General features: G+C 41.1%; 1 protein-coding gene across 1 annotated transcript in view; it reads left to right on the top strand.

The window, feature by feature from the left end:
* The window catches only part of SUGCT (succinyl-CoA:glutarate-CoA transferase), a 417,779-nt gene that overhangs the window by 357,622 nt on the left and 41,142 nt on the right, over positions 1–19,015 (top strand). The window contains exon 11 of the mRNA XM_028108970.2: positions 5,977–6,074. Within this exon, the coding sequence (XP_027964771.2) occupies positions 5,977–6,074 (98 nt within the window). The remainder of the gene's footprint in view (positions 1–5,976; positions 6,075–19,015) is intronic.

The following is a 19,015-nucleotide window of genomic DNA, read 5'->3' as shown; positions in this document are numbered from 1 at the left end:
AAAGGCCTTGGAATCATTAAGGATAATTTTATGTTGAAGATTTTAAGTTTTTGGCATCACTTGGATATTTTTTTTATTTGATGTTTTTACTACTTACCTAGATTTTTGTTTCTTTTTGTTTTTATTTGTCTTTAGGTTCTTGTTCACTTTTTCCAGTTCTAATCCCAGAAATATAATCTAGCTTTAAAAATCTGTATTTAAGGTTTTGTTTTAATTTCTCTTGCAGGTAGGGAGAGGTCTCACCTGCTGGGGATGTTTTTCTGATGGGGAGTTTATTTTCTTGCACTAATCATAGATAAGCACTCACTGTGAGCTTTCAGTTTCATTAAAGAAGCCTGTGAATTCCTTAGGGCAGCCCTCTTTATTGCCGTTAACTTCTTATGTCCAAAAATTATTTATTACTGTGGCTCTTTTGTATGAGAGGTTAATGAGCACAGCGAAAAACCACAGCAAAGGGGTGGGAAGTACCACGGAGAAGGTGACAAATGGAGACAGTTCCTATTACAGGAAAGGCTGGGACAGCTGAGGTGGGAAAGAGGGGGAGCTTTCATAACGGTGACTCTGAGTAAGCGGAGAGAAAATGGATTCAAACATTTGATCTCGGATCAAAGAATCTTTATTATGAGCGGTCAATGTTAAAAATATGAAACATACGGAAGCCGTTGCCTGTGAAGTCATTTGCGTACTCTAGCTGCAGAGATGTAAAAGCCAGTTCATTGCTATAAATGAGTACAGATTTTCTTCCTGGGCCATATGTTTTGGAGTTTTCTCTCTCCAGAAAGGGGGGTGGGGGGGGGAATTACTGGTTGACATATTCTTCACTGTTGAAAATAACTGTACTGAATTCTTCTTATTTTTGATTCATTACTGCTGATCAGTTTGAAACTTTTGAACTTCCTCATAAATATCCATAAGAACATTTTTTGAAAAAGATTTTTATTTCAAAGCAGAATATTTGCCATAAGTTTGAGTACTAAAATATGACTTATTGTGATGGTGTGTTATGATACATTTGTTTAAAAGGAGACCATCAGAGGGCCTTTGAGAATGGCATCCTTGACCTTGCTTTTCCATATGTGAGTTATGAACGATAATCCCTGCTATGAGCCCTTAAGACCATGTCTATCAAATTCTTTGAGATACTCATAAGAAAAATTTTATGCATAGAGGACTTTAATGTTATTTGCCTCATTTACTAGGCATCTTGAGCAAACCTTGCAATCTGATTGACTTTATATATCCTTAAATGTAAACATGCCCTAAAAACCTTTTAACCTAAGAAAAATGACCTGTTTCCTTATCCCATATATAGTGGGTTTCTTCTAAGTATTTTTTGTTCAGATTTATCTATTACTGAGGGGCTTGTCATTCAAACCGGCCTTGTAGAAGATGAGGTTCCCAGTTTTTTACAGTAAGCCCATCAATTGTTCTTTTGCCAAGTAAGGCCCATAATGAAAGATAGGGCAGCTCTATCTCCTAGGGAGAAATATAGCAGTATTGTCTGTGATGAATGAGTAGAATTTACTTAGGCCTAGTCTCTTTCCAAAATGGAATTTGATATAGTGGCTGGCTAATACTTCTTGGGGACGGGTCCTATTAAGGAGTTCTTATTGTCAGGAATTAGAGTGAGAGCAAGAGCAATGGGTTCAAGGCTTGGGGTTCAGAAAATTTTTCTGCATATAAAGTGAACCTTGGCTTAGAGCAAATCCTATTTTATGTCTCTTAACATGATACAGAAGAGTAGGGAACATAAGCATATGTAAGCTATTTTAAGCTGATTGATGCCAACACTAATGGGTATTCCTATTTGAAGTACATTGACATCCTTTTAAAAGTCATTTAGACTGAAAGTTTCTTTTATTAGAGGCAATATGCATTGGTTCTCAACTTTAGCATGCAGAAGAAGTCTCCTTGAGCTTCATTCCCAAAGATTTTGACTTAGTATGTCTGAGGTGAGGTACAGGAAACTTCGATTTTAATAAGCCTTGTCGTTGATTTTGGAGCAGGTGGTCTGAGGACATTATAGCATACTTCTAAGGCATACCGTGAGTCTTGACACTAGTCAGGTGACCTCTGGCAAGACACTTAATCTTTGCTAATAAGCATCTGTGTTCTCACAGTAAAATGAAGATTATAATATATAACTCTCCTAATATATAACTTTTGGAGTTTTGTAAGAGTTAGATTAAATAAGTAAAATACTCAGTCCAGTCCTGGCTCACAGTTTGCACTTCATAAATGGCCTCTATAAAACTTAGGTTTGGAGATTCTGGTTCTGGGTAAGATAGAGTAAGCGTACTTCTCCCTATCTCTTCCACTGAACACAGTGATAAAACCTGGATACAATGCATGGAGCATCTCTAAGAGGATGCTGAAAAGTAAGTAGTAGGAGAACTGGGGAAGAACACCAGAATTTACAGTTCCTCTGAAAAAAAATAAAGTACCTCTAGGGCACCTGGGTGGCTCGGTCAGTTAAGCTTCTGCCTTCAGCTCAGGGCATGATCCCAGGGTCCTGGGATCCAGGCCTGCATCGGGCTCCCTGTTCAGCAGGGAGTCTGCTTGTCCCTCTTACTCTCCGTCTGTGCTCTCCCTCCCTCCCCCCCGCTGAATAAATAAATAAAATCTTAAAAAAAAAAAAGTACCTCTAAAGCAGCAGTAAGTTTACCAGTTTTTTCTACAGTGATTTCCTTACATGGATACAGTGGAGCCGAAAACATGGAAGTGGGCACTAGGAAACAGAGCTGAGCCCTAGGAGATGCCCTTCATTCCTGGAGTGAGGAGCACGAAAGTGAGCTCTAAGAGAGAGAGTGTGTGGAAATCCTGCATCTTTGCTTCCTGTCTGTTTTCTCATGCCATACTCCACAAACAACCCTGTGGTGGGAGCAGCAGATGAACAGGAATTAAAACTCCGAGGAAGGAGAACTTTTCCTCTTTATCTCTGTGCTGTGATCCCCAGAAAAGAGGGGTGAATCCTTGTGGCTTTTTCCTCTGGACCTCCTCCCTGGAAGTATGCTGGGAAGTAGGCTAACTATAGGGGGGGCCCCAGGAAACCAGAGAGCCCGCAGAAAGGGATGAACTTTGGAAAGTGAGCCTTGAAGGTGTTTGTGAACTCCTCCTCTCAGCCCTGAGCTGCAGGTACCGCTGATCTGATCCTAACCAGCACACCAGAGAAGTTGCGAACTGAGTTAACCCACAGATGACTGCTCAGGAGGCAGCCTGACCATTAAGTGGGGCACATGCGGGATGGATTTGAACAGCACCACAAGGGCTTTGAGAACTGAACTAACACTTAGAACCAAAGCACAGAGAAGGTAGGTAGGGGCTTGCAGCCTGGACCTAACCAGATCAATTGCTTGCTAAAAACAATAACAGTAAAATGTTGCTGTAGGACTTAAACAAGACCCAGAGGCTCATAATATAATATTTAAAACATCCAGGGTACAATCCAAAATTACTCAGCATATGAAGAACTAGAGCTTGCATGAGAAAAGACAGTCAATAATTGCCAAATGCCAAGAGGACACAGATGTTGGAATTAACTTACAAAGACTTTAAAACAGCTATTATAAAAATGCTCCACCAGGCATCACACATACTGTTGAAATAAATGGGAAAGGAGAAATGTCCAGCAAAGAAAGAGAAGATCTGAAGAAGAACCAATTAGAAACTGTAGAACCGAAAAATACGACCACCAGATAAAAAGAGAAACCCCTCACCGGATGAGCCCAGTGACACAATGGAGATGACAGAGGAGACAGTCAAGGAGCTTGAGGATAGATAAATAGAAATTATTCATTCTGAACAACAGAGAGGGGAAAAAAAGATGATCCCCTCCTAAGAAATGAAAGAAAGAAAGAACAGATCTTCAGGAGCCTGGGGGACAGTAACAAAAAGTAACACTGATGTCATTGTAATCCCAGGAGGAGAGAATGAAGAGTACATGCTGAAGAAATATTTGAAGACATAATTGCTGAAAACTTCCCAAACTTGGTGAAAGACAAAAACCTACAAATTTCATAATTTCAGCAAGCCCCAAATAAGATAGAGCCAAGTAAATCCATGCCTAAACACACCCAAGTCTTCCCACTGAAAACAAAGGACCAAGGCAAAAGTTTGGAAAGCACTCAGAGGAAAATAATATTACCTGTGGGGGAACACGGACTCAGCTGACTACAGATTTTTTTTTTGTCAGAAACTGAGAGCCCGGAGCCAAATGGCACCAAAAGGTCAACCCAGAACTCTTATGTACAGTAGAAACATTCACAGAAAATGAAGGTTCATTAAAGACATTCTCCCTCCCCCACTCCCTTCCTCCCTCTTTCCCGTCTGTCTTCTTTGAACAAACGCATACTTCATTATTTCTGTGGGGGGAAGTAGCACCTTGTTGGAATACTTCACGTGTATTTGGTGCTCAATATGTCAGGTACTTTCACTAACATCGCTTCATTCCACCCCAGGCGACACTTTTTCAAGCACGTGAGGGATGCTTATGATCCCAGCACTGGAAGCAGTCTCTCTAGAAACATTGTGAACAACAGCATGGCTGAGGCCAGAACCAGAATTACTTTGACCCACTGTTTCATACCACCTTACACAGAGAGAAGAGGTCCGATGAGTCAGATGCAGAGAACATCCGAGGGCGTCCCGGTCACCACTGCGGACAATCACTGAGCAGCTTTTTATGCAGCTTATACTATTTCTGGGTGAGGCCAGATTTACGGGTTTAACCTGTGATTTGGTGAAGGCACTTGCTTCTTCTGGGAATGACTTATTCACTCCTAGGGAGGAGAGGGCAGGTTTCCATTCCTGGACAAGCCTGGGGGCTGCTTCTGGGATCACGTGTGGTGACAGGGAGGTTTTCAGAAAGGGCGCTCTATGTGGTGATGCTTTTTAAAATCTGGGGGAGTACTGCTGTCTTTATTATTCCTCAAGGAAACGAGTAAGCGAAGCCTGCGAAAGAGAAATGACACAGTGGAGATGCTCTCTTTACTCCAGGGGACCTCCTTCACTTTTCTGTCCTTTATGAGATGATTAATGGATTGATTTTATTTAAACTGTGGGAAACAAATGAAACCATTAAATGTTTATATTTCAAGCAAATACATTACTTGGGGTAGTGAAGCTTTCTGTAGGCCACATGGCCTGCCCCGAGCCCATAAATGCTCCTCTGACTTTCCAACATAACTGCCAAACACTGCCTCCACACATTCTTTATAAAACTTCTTTTCCATTCCAAATCCACTTGGTACTTTCATTATGGTCTTGTTAAAATTGCAAGATGTCCAAAGGGACTTGCAAGATAGATTTTCCCTTTATTGAGGAGGAGCAAAAGAGGAAGTATATAAAAGCATTTCTATTTGTTATTCCTTCAGGGAGACATATTAAAGAAAAATAGTGACACTTCTATAAGGAAGAATATCTTTTAATTTGACATTGTTTTAATGGTGAGCATTTGGGGCAAATGTATATGCTTTTCCTTATTTTAGCACCTTGTACAACATCCTGGATAGGGCTTCTGGGACAGATAATATTATTTTATTTACATGTGGAACAAATAAGTGGATGTACCTAAAGGATATATGTTGATGATGGCCTTCATGTAAGTGCAGACTTGTACTTATGATATTGGTTCTCAGAACTAGGTCAGTTTTATCCAGTTTTGTATCTCTCTACCTACTCTCTCTAGACAAGACTTATTATGGGGATCTGATAACTCTTGCTCGTGCTCCCATCTGTAGGCACATACTTAAATGTAGCAAAAACTTCTCATAAATGACAAACTCAGTCATAGCATTACCCATCCTGATTGCATGATCCTTCCGTCTCTATTCCTTTGTTGGTGGAATAGGTCTGGAAGTGTAAAGATCAGCAAGGAATGATCCTGGGGAGCGTATTGGTAGGCCCGGAATGATCGCACTCACAGGCAGGTACACGAAAACTTGTGAATTATACATTAAAATTATTTTTCCCCTTTAGATCTTGAATTTGCCTGAACTGATTGATGACTTCAAGTATAAAACTAACCACCTTCGTGTACAGAATAGAAAAGAGCTTATCAAAATACTATCTGCACGGTAAGCTTGGATCTACTGTTGCTACATTTAAGAATGACTGTATCCTTAGCATTTGCCTGATTTGTGTGTGTGTGTGTGTGTGTGTGTGTGTTTTGCTTTTTTTAGATTAACTTGTAATTGTCTTCCATTTCACAGAATGGGTTAGTGGAAAGATATTTCAAAGCTATGTTTTTTTCTTTATTTGAAAGTTATTTTATGTGCCTTAATAAATAGTGACTCATAACAATGATATCAATAAGAAAAGTTACAATGGCTTGAAATAGATCGCTTTTCTGTAGCATGTGTTTGGGTTTAGTCTATTATAAATACCAGTAACAACAATAATTTAACAATTTTTTTTACCTTTGCTGTTTAAATGCTCTACATACCTGATCCCATTTAATGCTTACAGTCATCCTGTGATGTAAATTCTATTCCCGTTTTACAGACGAGGAAACTGAGACAAAGAAAGTTTAAGTCGAAAGTTCTGTGAGGTTTGTCATGATGATGTTTTGAAAATGCCAGATTGAGTTATGGGTCATAAGGGATTAATGTTAATCAATGAGAGTATTTGATTTCCAGATTATTTCCTTCATGTCAGGTTATGCTTTTGTTAAAACCTGCATCAAACCTTTCAAGTTTCCCTCAGAGAAGGGTACTGATTCTTAATCTTTCCTACCAGTTTCACTTTTATTTATGTCTAAACATCTCTATATAGAGTAGCCGTCGTGGTTTTTGCTGGTTTAAATGCCCACATGAGCTGTTCTTCAGTGTGGAACATTTTTTTCCCCCCATCATGCCCATAAATGAAGGACTTTTGTTCCAATATCATGTCTTGTCTTTTGAAAGGGCCTTTGTCTTTCTCTGTAGTGTGTATCAAAGTTCTTAGACAATAAAATTCTGCTACTGTCATTTCTCTTTCTGTCCCCCTGGGACTTGGGCATCTTTGGGTGGATCGACAACGTTCATTACCTATTTGCCTTTCCCTGGACTGCAGGCCGTTCTCTGAATTCCTTGTGCCCCTGGCTCTTTGATCAGTGGGGGCTCTGTGTGGGGCTGATCTGCAGAGAACACAGGAACAAGGATGGGCTCTCCTGTCCTGGTGGTTGGTGAAGTATCAGTCTGATTCTACCACAGAGCCCAAGAGCCCTCAGTCATTAACCTTTCCCCACATGAGAATTGGCCATTTATTTCTGCTTTTTGCCTCTTTGCCTCTCCAGCAGTTTTTAATCAATTTAATTCATTGATAGGACTTTTTCCTTTCACACCACGGTTACCCAGTTTCAATAATAGGCATTTGTGAGAGCCTTATCAAAAGCTCTTTGATAGTCTAAATAAATCACATCCATGCTGTGAGAAGAGTGGACCCAAGAAAAATACAAAACCTTGGCAGATACAAGTGTCATCTTGTTCTTTAGATGCCAGCACTTTTATAACTACAAGAACCACAAAGTTAAGTTACTGGTGTCCAAGGCCCTGAAATGTTTATTCCTGGCTATATTCTATCCTAGAATTCTGCTGTGGAGAGACTTTTAGCAGCATCTGTAACACATTAATTTCTATTTTCTCTGTTTGGGGTGAATTAAATAATTTGCCACCTTTTTCTTTCTCCTCTTCTACATGCAGAAGTGGAAATTTCATCATTTTGGAACCCTGCAGGTTCTTATGTCTTTATTCAGATGTAACAAGGAATAAGGAATCGAATCCCATGGAAGAGACGAGGGGTAGCCTGAAGAGAGGAAATTTGATAGGGGAGGTCACACTGTCCTAGGTCCTGCTGTTCAAACACAGACCACAGGGAGCCCGCGCTGCCCAGAGGTTGGCTTTCCTGCTCTCCGGTGTTAGCTTGTTGACGGTTTTTGGTGCTCTCCTGTGACCCACAGTTCTTCAGTCTCTGCCAGCTCAAGTCTCTTCCACCTGGTGGATCAAACAGTGATGAGCAGGGGAGATTAGGATGTGATTCGTTCCCATTTACAACACTGTCGTTTATTTTCCTGAGCAAACGTCACTGGATTCATTAGTACCGTTCAGTGCTCAACATTCAGAATTCTCTATGAAAGTGCAAACATGTATCATTTTCACAAGACGATTCTATATTTCCTATGAAATATTCAAAATGTTAAGTGGCTCTCGATTATAGGATTAAATCTGGTCTTTCTAGATCTGATGTCATGGTCTTCTACAGCCTGATATGATCTTTTCTTTCCACCTTTTTCTCAGCGTAAAGCCCCTGCTAGGGCCGTACTCCCAGTCTGTGTCTTTTGTTCTCTGTCTGGAATGCTTCCCAGACTTACTATCATTTTGAAACACAGTCATGCTTCAGGGTCCGTTCTACAGCTTCAGGAAACCATCCTCAGATGTCTCTGTTTGGGGTCCCGGTCAGATGACAACACTTTCAGAAAAGAAGAGACATCTTTCCACTCCTCAGCTCCAGCTTCCCAGTTCTCAGACTGAAACAGGATCTGCTTTACCTGTTGGGGATGGTGCTGTTCCATGTGTGCGGAACATACTGTTCCTTTCACTGGACAGCTGTCTCAGGACCTGTGAATCACAGACACACTAATGCCCAACCACAGAAAGGAGGCAGGGAGAAAGAAAGGTGAGGAACCAGCATTTATTAGATGCCTTGACTTACCAGAGAAATGTTATTAGTCCCACTTTACAGATGAGTATTCTGAAGTGTAGGCAGGTTAGTCTCAAGGTTCGACACACAGTGAATAGTTAGAATTTCAAAAGGCTGTGTTTCTTTTCCATATGTCCTATTGCCTCCCTAAAGTGGTACATGAAATGTTACTCCTTGTTTATTTACTCAATAAATATTTATTGAGCACTGGGGATAGAGAATTAGATGAGACAACGTAACTTGGTGACAAATAATGCGGGGAAGGAAAATGAAGAGTGCCAAAAGTTGGTTGTGAGGCTCGCTGTTCCACTGAAGCTGGTCAGGGAGGGCCTCTCTGATAATGTGACATTTGAGCAGGGTCCTGGAGGAGGTGAGGGAAGGGGCCTGCAGATAACTGGGAGAAGCTTGTTAGGCAGCAGGTGCATGGGTGGGAGTTTAAGGATAGCAAGAGGACAGTGAGCCTGGAGCTCAGTGGTCTAAAGGGAGAGTGGGGGGAGTGGGTCCAGAGAGAGAGAGAGAGAGGTGGGTCCAGGGAGAGAGTGTGGAGGGAGGTGGGTCCAGGGAGAGAGTGTGGAGGGAGGTGGGTCCAGGGAGGGAGTGTGGAGGGAGGTGGGTCCAGGGAGGGAGTGTGGAGGGAGGTGGGTCCAGGGAGGGAGTGTGGAGGGAGGTGGGTCCAGGGAGGGAGTGTGGAGGGAGGTGGGTCCAGGGAGGGAGTGTGGAGGGAGGTGGGTCCAGGGAGGGAGTGTGGAGGGAGGTGGGTCCAGGGAGGGAGTGTGGAGGGAGGTGGGTCCAGGGAGGGAGTGTGGAGGGAGGTGGGTCCAGGGAGGGAGTGTGGAGGGAGGTGGGTCCAGGGAGGGAGTGTGGAGGGAGGTGGGTCCAGGGAGGGAGTGTGGAGGGAGGTGGGTCCAGGGAGGGAGTGGGTGGAGGAGGTATTAAAGGAGGGGGTGGGTAGTGGGGGGGGGGAAGCGGGTCTAGGGAGAGAGTGGGGGAGGTGGCCAGAAAATCATGTTGTAAAAGTTATGATGGACTTCATAATAGTTTCTTAAACTTGTGAAATAAAGGAATTATTTTCATCATAAAGTGAGTTTCTCAGCAACCGCTATTTTCTATCTAGCCTGAAGACATATTTTTCTTAAAAAGATTTTATTTATTTATTTGAGAGAGAGAGAGAACAGAGGGAGAGTGAGGGGGAGAAGCAGACTTCCCACTGAGCAGAGAGCCCAATGTGGTGCCCAATCCCAGGACCCCGGGATCATGACCTGAGCAAAGGCAGACCCTTCACTGACTGAGCCATCCAGTCGCCCCTGAAAACACATTTTTTTCCAGTTTTATTGAGACATACTTGACATATGACATTTTATAGTTTAAGGTATACAACATAATGATTTGATATTTGTATATATTGCAAGATGATCATCGCAATCAGTTAACATCCATCACCTCACATAGTCACACAATTTTTTCTTAAGATAAGTTTTAAAATGTACTCTCTTAGCAACCTTCAAATACACAGCACTGTTAACTACAGTCACCTTGGTGTTTTCCTATGAAATCTATAGACTTTGTTTGAAAGCCTACCAGAAATGTCAGTCACTTACCTCACTTTTCTGTTATTCTTGCTAACTGCCGTCTGATGCTCCTTTCTGAGAGCTGCCAGGCTCATTTAGGAAGGCAGCCGCATGTTTTTGTCATCAGCTGAGTTGTCCACAGCCAGCACACACACAGTTCCCCTCAGGTGCTCTCAGGTGTTACTATTCCCCGACCGTGGCCATGAACAAGGTTTTTTTTTTTTTTTCCCTTTTTTTCCCTTTTTCTTTATTTCTTTTTTTTTAATTTAAAGGTGAAGACTTTTCCCTTGAGCTTGCCATTTTATCCAGGGTGTTGCAGAAAGTCTGTTTACCCAGCTGCGAAGACTGAAAACTGTGCAAAGCTAAAGCATGTTAAAAGTCCCCAGCTAAAACACAGAAGAGATATAATAGAGACTAATCCAGGGCCCGTTAAAACAAACCCCTTCTTTGCAATGCCAGGGAGCAACGTCTCCTGAGCCTGTGCTACTCATGTCCTGGATCAGCATTTTTGCAATCGTAAGGACCTCAAGGGAGAGATTGAAAATCATAGTGTGTGTTGAAACCAAGAAGAGAAGGATAAAGACATAGTGTTGGGAGTTGGGGAGAAATAATAGGAAGACATGAAATGAGGAGGAAGGAAACGAGAAATGACGGGGAAAATAGAAATACAATTAGTTTTATTTCTCTCCCTTCCTTTCTTCACCATTACTGGCCACTGACCGTGTGCACTTGTCCTGAAGCGACAGAGATGGAGGAGGAGATCTGGGCTCTTGAGGGGTTCATGATCAAATTAGGAAAATAAACAAGTAAAGCAGTGGTTTAAGTAGTGTGTGCTGAGTGCCGTGGCAAACATACAGGGTGCCGAGAGCCTAGAGAAGGGACCATTACCTCAATGTGGTCAAGTCAGGGAAGGCTTCCTGGAGGTGGGTGCCACCTGAGATGGGTCTTAAAGGAAAAACAGAAGTTGGTGAAGAAAAAAGAAACCACAAAGGAGGAAATATTGGCCAGAGTGTAATTTCCTAGGGAGAAAACATGTCAAAGGAAAAGAAAAATAAAGTAGCTTGTAAAGAAACTGATGGCAACTTTTAAATTGCTTTTTGAAAAATGCTACACGTGTTCAGCAAATGTATGTCAATATAGTCCTAGTGAAGGCATCACTAAAAAGTTGGTTACACTAAGATGACATAAATAAAAATTAACAGAGTAAGATAAATTTACCTTTTAAAATGCTGTGGCAATTTCTTTGGTGAAATAAGTAATTATTTTTTTAAGATTTTATTTATTTATTTGACAGAGAGACAGTGAGAGAGGGAATGCAAGCAGGGGGAGTGGGAGAGAGAGAAGCAGGCTTCCCGCTGAGCAGGGAGCCCGATGCGGGGCTTGATCCCAGGACCCTGGGATCATGACCTGAGCTGAAGGCAGACGCTTAACCCACTGAGCCACCCAGGCACCCCTTATTTTTGGTTTTGAATGATCTGATTTTTCTTAAGCTTCTGATATGTAATTGAATATTTACTTATTTTCAGAGTTTAATGTATTAAAACGCTGTGAAATTAAATGCCATAGTTCAGGGCCTTCTAAACGGAAGTGCTAAACAAGTTTTTGTTGAACTGAATCAAAGATTTATTAAAGTGCTTCATCTTAACTGATCACTTCCAAAACTTGGTGTCAAATTATTTTTAATTGACTTGTTCAGAATATTGGAGAGTTGGACCTGGAGCATTTTTTGGCTGTTGATAGAAGGATTGTAATGTCAGAGGTGCCTAAATATGATGTTAATTTTTAAAAACTGACATCTTGGTACCATTCAGGCAAATTTGGTCTTTTTGCTTCTTGCCTAGGTCTTTCAGGGAGTCTCCAAAGCTTTGAGGAGAAAGTTTAAACAATTTGCCTTTTTTTGTTTTTTGAGATTTATTTATTTATTTTAGAGAGGTGAGGGAGAGAGGCAGGGGGAGAGGGAGAGAGAGAGTCTCAAGCAGACTCCAAGCTGAGTGTGGAGCCTGCTGCGGGGCTCGACCCCATGACCCTGAGATCACGACCTGAGTCGAAACCAAGAGTCAGATGCTTAACTGACTGTGCCACCCAGGTGCCCCTAAACTATTTACCTTAACACATGTAATTGCCTCCCACCTTGTTGCAACTCCTTATAATGTGGCCTGGTGTTTTAATCCTCTGTGTCTTCCCATCTGCTCATTGCTTTTTGCTAAAAGGATAAAGGAAGCTTCTTTGTCTCCTTGGCTGCTACCAGTCCTTCAGAATGAGCACCCGATTCCGAGCTTTTCCTGCCTCACTTGTCTGTTGTAAGCAGCCCCTCCCACGCCACTGCGTCCAAGCATCTACTCTCTTCAATTATCATCTGTTGTCCTCCTTGATAAGACAATTTCTAATTTCTTAAATAATCTTAGAATTTCTTAATTTCTTACTTTTTTAGAGACTGTGTTTTTAAGAGCTGGTTTAGGTTTACAGCACTATTGAGAGGAAGGTTCAGAGAGTTTCCGTGTGACCCCCGCCCCCACCCATGCACAGCCTTGCCACTGTCAACGCCCCCACCAGAGGGGGACATCTGTTGCGATCGATGAATCTACACCGACGCACCATAAGAGACTATATCTTTTTTGATTTTTATTTCTAATGGCTCTTTGGGTTTCCAGCACTCAAAAAAAAAAAAAAATGTTCTTTTAGGGGCAAAACCATCCAAGTTTGGCAGAACTGGCCAAAAGGAAAAGAGGGAAAGTTCCCAGTGTCAGGTCCAAATTAAAAGAGAACAAAGGTAGCCGGAAATGGGAACTGTTTCTAAACTCACCTAAGAGGACTGTATTGTGATCACAGAAAGTCAAAAGGCCTGAATGTGAGGCCAGAGTCTTCTTCTGTGGCCTTGAGCTGGTGCTCTGATTCCTCTCAGGCTGGGGGCTTCCTGAGTACACAATGTTCATAACAATTCCTACATCGTCCTGAGAATTAAAACCCAGAACACACAGGAAAGCAGCTTCACAACATTCCGCACACAGCCGTGCTCAGTCTATTTTAGGACAATCTCAGTCCCTCAGCATCCTAAATTACAGTTCCCCAATTTCTTTTACCATCAAATTTCTCCTGTACCTTTTTTTTTTTTTTTACTTATGAACCCCTATTTTGGAGAAATTTTTCTTTCCCAAGCTGTAAAGAGTTCATGAGTTCCACAATTTTTATTTAATAAAGTTCTATGTAACTGCCAGTCAAATCCTGATTAGGATGATAGAACAACTATTATTGTACTGATTTAATTCCAGTGACAGGAAAGCATGATATTGTGTAGCTGGCCTGTGTGACCTCCTTGCAGCTAAATAAATGATTTCTGTTGAACGCTTTTGAAATATTAAAAATAGCTCAAAAGACCTGGAATACATTTAACTTTGTACTGCATTCTTAATAAAGGCTATTAATAGTGCTTTGTTTTTTTAAACCCAAAGTGGACCTTAATGGCTCATAGTCTATTCCCTTTCAAGAGACACTTGTTTCTCAGTGTGGGCAATGAATTTGGAACTTGTGAACACTCTACTTAAGTTATTCCTTGCATTTGTGGCTGCACCCTCATAAAGAATGAAACATTTTGTATTCCTTAGTTGCTATGCGGTGTTAATAGCCTCTGTGAAAAGCTTCAGGTGGGGCCTTTGAACTCGGAAGTAAAATATATCCATGAGTTCCTCTGTGTCATTTTTACAGTTAATTTTTCAGTTTTAATGGATATTTTTGGCCTTCCTGAAAGCTGTTGAATTTAATTTTCTGCTAAACAACATCTATAATTTCCTTAGTTTTTATTCTTAGTAGAAAATGAAGCTGCAGTTGACCCTTGAACAAAACTGGTTTGAACTGCACAGGTTTGCTTACATTTTTTTCCATAAATACAGGAAGGGACTGTAAATGTACTTTCTCTTTCTTGTGATTTTCCTAATAACGTTTTCTTTTCTCTAGCTAACTTTCTTGTAAGAATGCAGTAGATAACACACGTAACGTACAAAATACGTGTTAATCTACTGTTCATGTTATCGGTAAGGCTTCTGGTCAACGGTAGGCTGTTAGTGGTTAAATTTTAGGGAAGTCAAAAGTTAAACACAGATTTTCAACTGTGCGGGGGGTTGGCGCCCCTAACCTCTGTGCTGTTCTTTTTTTTTTAATTTCATTTATTTATTTGAAAGCGATTGAGAAAGAGAGAGCACAAGCGGGCAGAGGGACAGAGGAAGAGAGAGAAAGTCTCCCTGCAGGGCAGGGAGCCTGAAGTGGGGCTCGATCCCAGGACCCTGGGACCATGACCTGAGCCGAAGGCAGATGCTTAAGGACTGAGCCACCCAGTTCGCCCCTAGCCTCTGTGCTGTTTAAGGCTCAACTCTATATTTAATTTCTAACAACTGTCTGTCATTTACTCCTCCCCTTACCCCTTTCTTAAATCCCTGTTTTAGTCCTTCCTCTGTCTTCCTTTCCTGGCTCCATCTCCCTATCCTTAGCCTGCCTTTTACAATCTAAACTGTTTTAAAACGAAACTAGAAGTGGATATTATGTATCACCTTCCGAATTGGATTTCACTTATTTGCATGAAGGCTTCTTGAATAAGTGGTTTGCTTAGAGAACAGAGAGGATTTTATTAGTGCCCACCTGTAGGATAGAACTTAGAAGGGCTTGAAAGAACCTCTATTCCATGGAATATAACCTTTACTTACACATAGTTTGCTGATTTCAGGGGTTAGGCAATTATCGATTTTTTTTTAAAGATTTATTTATTTATTTTAGAGAGCGGGGCGGGAGGCAGAGGGAGGAGAGGGAGAGAATCTCCAGCAGAGTCTCCGCTGGGCACTCCTATTCCTTAGTGGAAGTAAGTTTTCTCAGACTTTCTCCTCAGACTAGATTTCAACGTGGAGAAAGTGGAGAAATCATTAAAGCTCAGGCTACCCAAGCGAGTCGAAGAGCAGAGTGAAAGGCTGAGCGCAGTCACAGTCAGGAGTCCCAGGGATCGAGTTCTTCTCGCTGATACTTCTGCCAGGGCTGGGAGGCTGGGGAAGTCTCTTTTCACTCTGATTCATTCCTCCCCTCTCTAAACCTGGCAACCATCGGCTCTCCCATGTCTACATGTTTTTAATATATATAGAGAAACTTATTGTTTGCTCCCTCTGCAACTCTTTGGTTGGTCTAATATTCTCTTTCCCATATGATCACATTTTAAAATCTTCCTGCCAGGCTTCCCCTCCCCCGACTTCTATTAGTATCTTATGAGGCTGCATTTCATGTGATTTCTGTATATCCTCAACCTACATATTTAGTTTATTGCACCCTCCTCCCACCGACCTCTTATAATGCTTTGAATCATATTATTGTAGGTTTATCTGGCATTCACTGCGGAGGGCTGATTGGGATAAATGGATCTGATGTTTTGGTGAGGGTCACATGTGTTTTTTTTATGCATTCCATGGCAGCTCGGCCATTATCAGCTAATAGATGGTTCCTTGTAAAATGTCTGTATTTTATGTGGTACATTTTCTGAATGTTGGTTCTTTAGAGATAGATTTAAGTGGCTATGTGTTGTTGCTATAAAATCAGCCTGGAGGGAGAAAGAATGAAAGAAACACGGCCCTGGAATGTATCCTTTTGGCTCACAGGATGCAAAGAGGACTACTGCAACTCCAAACAAGCTCCTCGTGACCAGGGCGCTTTCCACCCTGTTAAGAGAATTCTTTGTGACTGAGACTCAAATGAGGGCTTTAAGGGAGTCAGGATGAAATGGAATGTCATCTCCCTCCTCTCTGCTCCCCCCATTTTTTTTTTCTTTCCAGGAGGGCTATAAACCATTCCATGCTGCCTTTTAGTAGAAAGAATTAGATGGTAGTGGTGGGATATTTGTATGTATGTGCGGAGGCGGCCGGGGGGCGGGGAGGGGGCAATGGTGGTGGGAGGGAGTCCAGTAAACTCTGTTTCCCTGGATAAAACATTTAATCCCCTTGTTTCTCCATTGGAATTTAATGTATATTTTTAGATTTATAGAATGTTAGAGTCCTAAACACTTGGGGAGCGGGATAGAGCTTCAAATACCGGCGGACTTAACCCCTTCCTAGAGTAAGAGCTAGAATCTTACAGCATCATGGCTAGAGGCTCCGTGCAATCCGGTAGGAGACTCCACAAAGCTAACTCAGATGGCCTTCCTTTTGGGAGGATGTAGGCACGGTTCTCCAGACTTTTCTGGCTGACCTTGTTTTGCTCTTGACTTGAATTGGACAGAGAATCTGGAGTTTGACTCAGTCTCTTGACACTCTGGTTTGCTTCTCAGACTCCCAGACTTGTCCCTGCCCTGCCCGATTTCCTGCCTGCCTTTGGCCCAGACTGGGTTCTGTTTGGCAACTACTTTGCCCCTGCCTGTGTTCCATTCTCATCCCTCTTAGCTTTGGTCCTGTAGCATAGGCCTTCCTCTGATCTTTGGTCTCAGGTTAACTGATGTTTCTAGTAAAAGCTGACTCCACCTCTCCTCCAGTGCTGACAGATGACATCCCTGCTGAGTCCTGATTTCCACCAGCTGTCCAGCATCCCTGGGGAACAACTGCTTCTGACCGCCTTCACCTGGACAGTCCACAGTAGTCCTGGCAAGCTTCTCACTGCTCCCCATGTCAGACTAAACCTACCTTAGTTCTAGTTTAATACGTTTTGGCCAATAACACACAGCTCATCGGTGAGGCTCACGTTGGAAATCTCCTGATTACCAATGCCTTTTCCATAGTACTCACAGAATAACTGCTTTTTTCCCCTCTTTTCTCTAACTATAAATGTTATATTTAGAATAATACTGGCCAGGGAAAGAAAATAAGTGGACATTCTGCACCTAACCCCCGACATTTATAAATACACCCTCAGACACACAGACACACACACAACTTTTAATCTTTGAATTTGTAAAATTTACATTTTCCGTTCTTAATGATTTTTCTTCCCTCTATTGTGAATTGTTTTTCTTTTTCTCATTTGCTAACTTTGGAAAGAAAAATCCAGACACTGGAATGTCTGAGTTTATTTAAGTCTCAGTACTCTGTTCAATTTAATGAAGGGAAACAAAAAAGGAAAAATCAGAGTGCTGGCCTGGATCTTCATGGCCCTGGGGTTTACCCATTCTGGTGGTCATTGATATATACTATATCTGCAAAATAAGACTAACTGATTGCTCCAAGCTATTTTTAAATATGTCAGGATATAGAAACCTACTCTAAAACATAGAAAGGTAGAACTGTTAGAAAGTTAGAAATTGTTAGAAACATAATTGTTTTTATAATAACTTAACATGCGATTTTCTAAAGCAGATTAAAGAAAAAGAGGACTTATTTACTATACTGAATGAGGTGAAAGTAGTAGATACATATCACACTGTATATTCAGCTAACAGAGCACAGAATCCTTTCTAGTGTCTAGGGAACATTTACAAACACTGATTATAGACTAGATTACAAAAAAAAATCTTAGTAAGTTTCAACAAAGAAAATCCAGCTACAATGAGATATTTTAAAAACCAATAATAAATTTAGAAATACAAGCATAGATAAAATTATAAAACTCAGTGTATAAGTAAAAAAATTTTAAATAAGATTACAATTTTAAAATCTTAGTTACCTACTGTGGTATGGCAAACCATCCTAAAACTTAACGCTTTAAAACGAGTCAGCAAACTTTTTCTATAAAGGGCTAGATAGTAAATATTTTTGACTTTGGGGACTAAATGATCTCCACCACAGCTGCTTAACTCTACCACTGTAGTGAGAGAGTAACCGTAGACAGGACTTCAATGAGTGAGCATGACTGTATTCCACTAAAGCTTTATTTATGGATACTGGAAGCTGAATTCCTTTTTTTTTTTTTTTGGATTTTTTTTATTTATTTGAGAGAGAGAGAGTAAGAGAGAGATCATGAGAGAGAGAACATGAGGAGGGGCAGAGGGAAAGGGAGAGGGAGAAGCAGACTCCTCACAGAGCAGGGAGCCCGATGCCAGGCTTGATCCCAGGACCCCAGGATCATGACTTGAACCGAAGGTAGAAGCTTAACGGACTGAGCCACCCAGGTGCCCCTGAAAGCTGAATTTCATATGGTTCTCATGTGCTATGAGATATTCTTCTTTTGATTTCTTCCAACCATTTAACAATATTAAATCCATTTTTTATTTATTATGTTATGTTAATTACCATACATTACATCATTAGCTTGTGATGTAGTGTTCCATGATTCATTGTTAGTGTATAACACCCAGTGCTCCATGCAGTACGTTTTTTAATGAGAACTCATAGGATTTACTCTATTAGTGTTCCTATACGTCATGCAGCAGTGCTAGCTGTGGTCATCATGTTGTACATTACATCCCTAGTGCTTATTTATCTTACAACTGGCAGTTTGTATTTTCTGACCACTTTTCTCCATTTCCCCTTCCCCCTACCCTCCACCTCTGGTAATCACAAGTCTGATGTCTTTTTCTATGACTTTGATCTTTTTTTTTAGATTCCACGTATAAGTGAGGTCACACAGTATTTATCTTTCTCTGTTGGACTTATTTCACTTAGCATAATGCCTTCAAGTTCCATCCATGATGTCACAAATGGTAGGACTTCCTCATTTTTTATGGCTGAATAATATTTATTCATATATTCATATACATGGGGATAATAGTAAAATAATAATTATATTAAAATTATAATAAATAATATTATATTATGTATTTGATATGTTATAATTACTAAATAATATTAATAATGATATTAATTAATAATAAAGAATGT

This window comes from Eumetopias jubatus, unplaced genomic scaffold (assembly GCF_037043125.1).
Source record: "Eumetopias jubatus isolate StellerSeaLion01/CBP00866 unplaced genomic scaffold, mEumJub1_p1.0 scaffold_14, whole genome shotgun sequence".
In the NCBI taxonomy this organism is placed as follows: domain Eukaryota; kingdom Metazoa; phylum Chordata; class Mammalia; order Carnivora; family Otariidae; genus Eumetopias; species Eumetopias jubatus.
The sequence above is the reverse complement of the archived record's forward strand: the minus strand, read 5'-3'. Positions and strand labels throughout refer to the sequence as shown.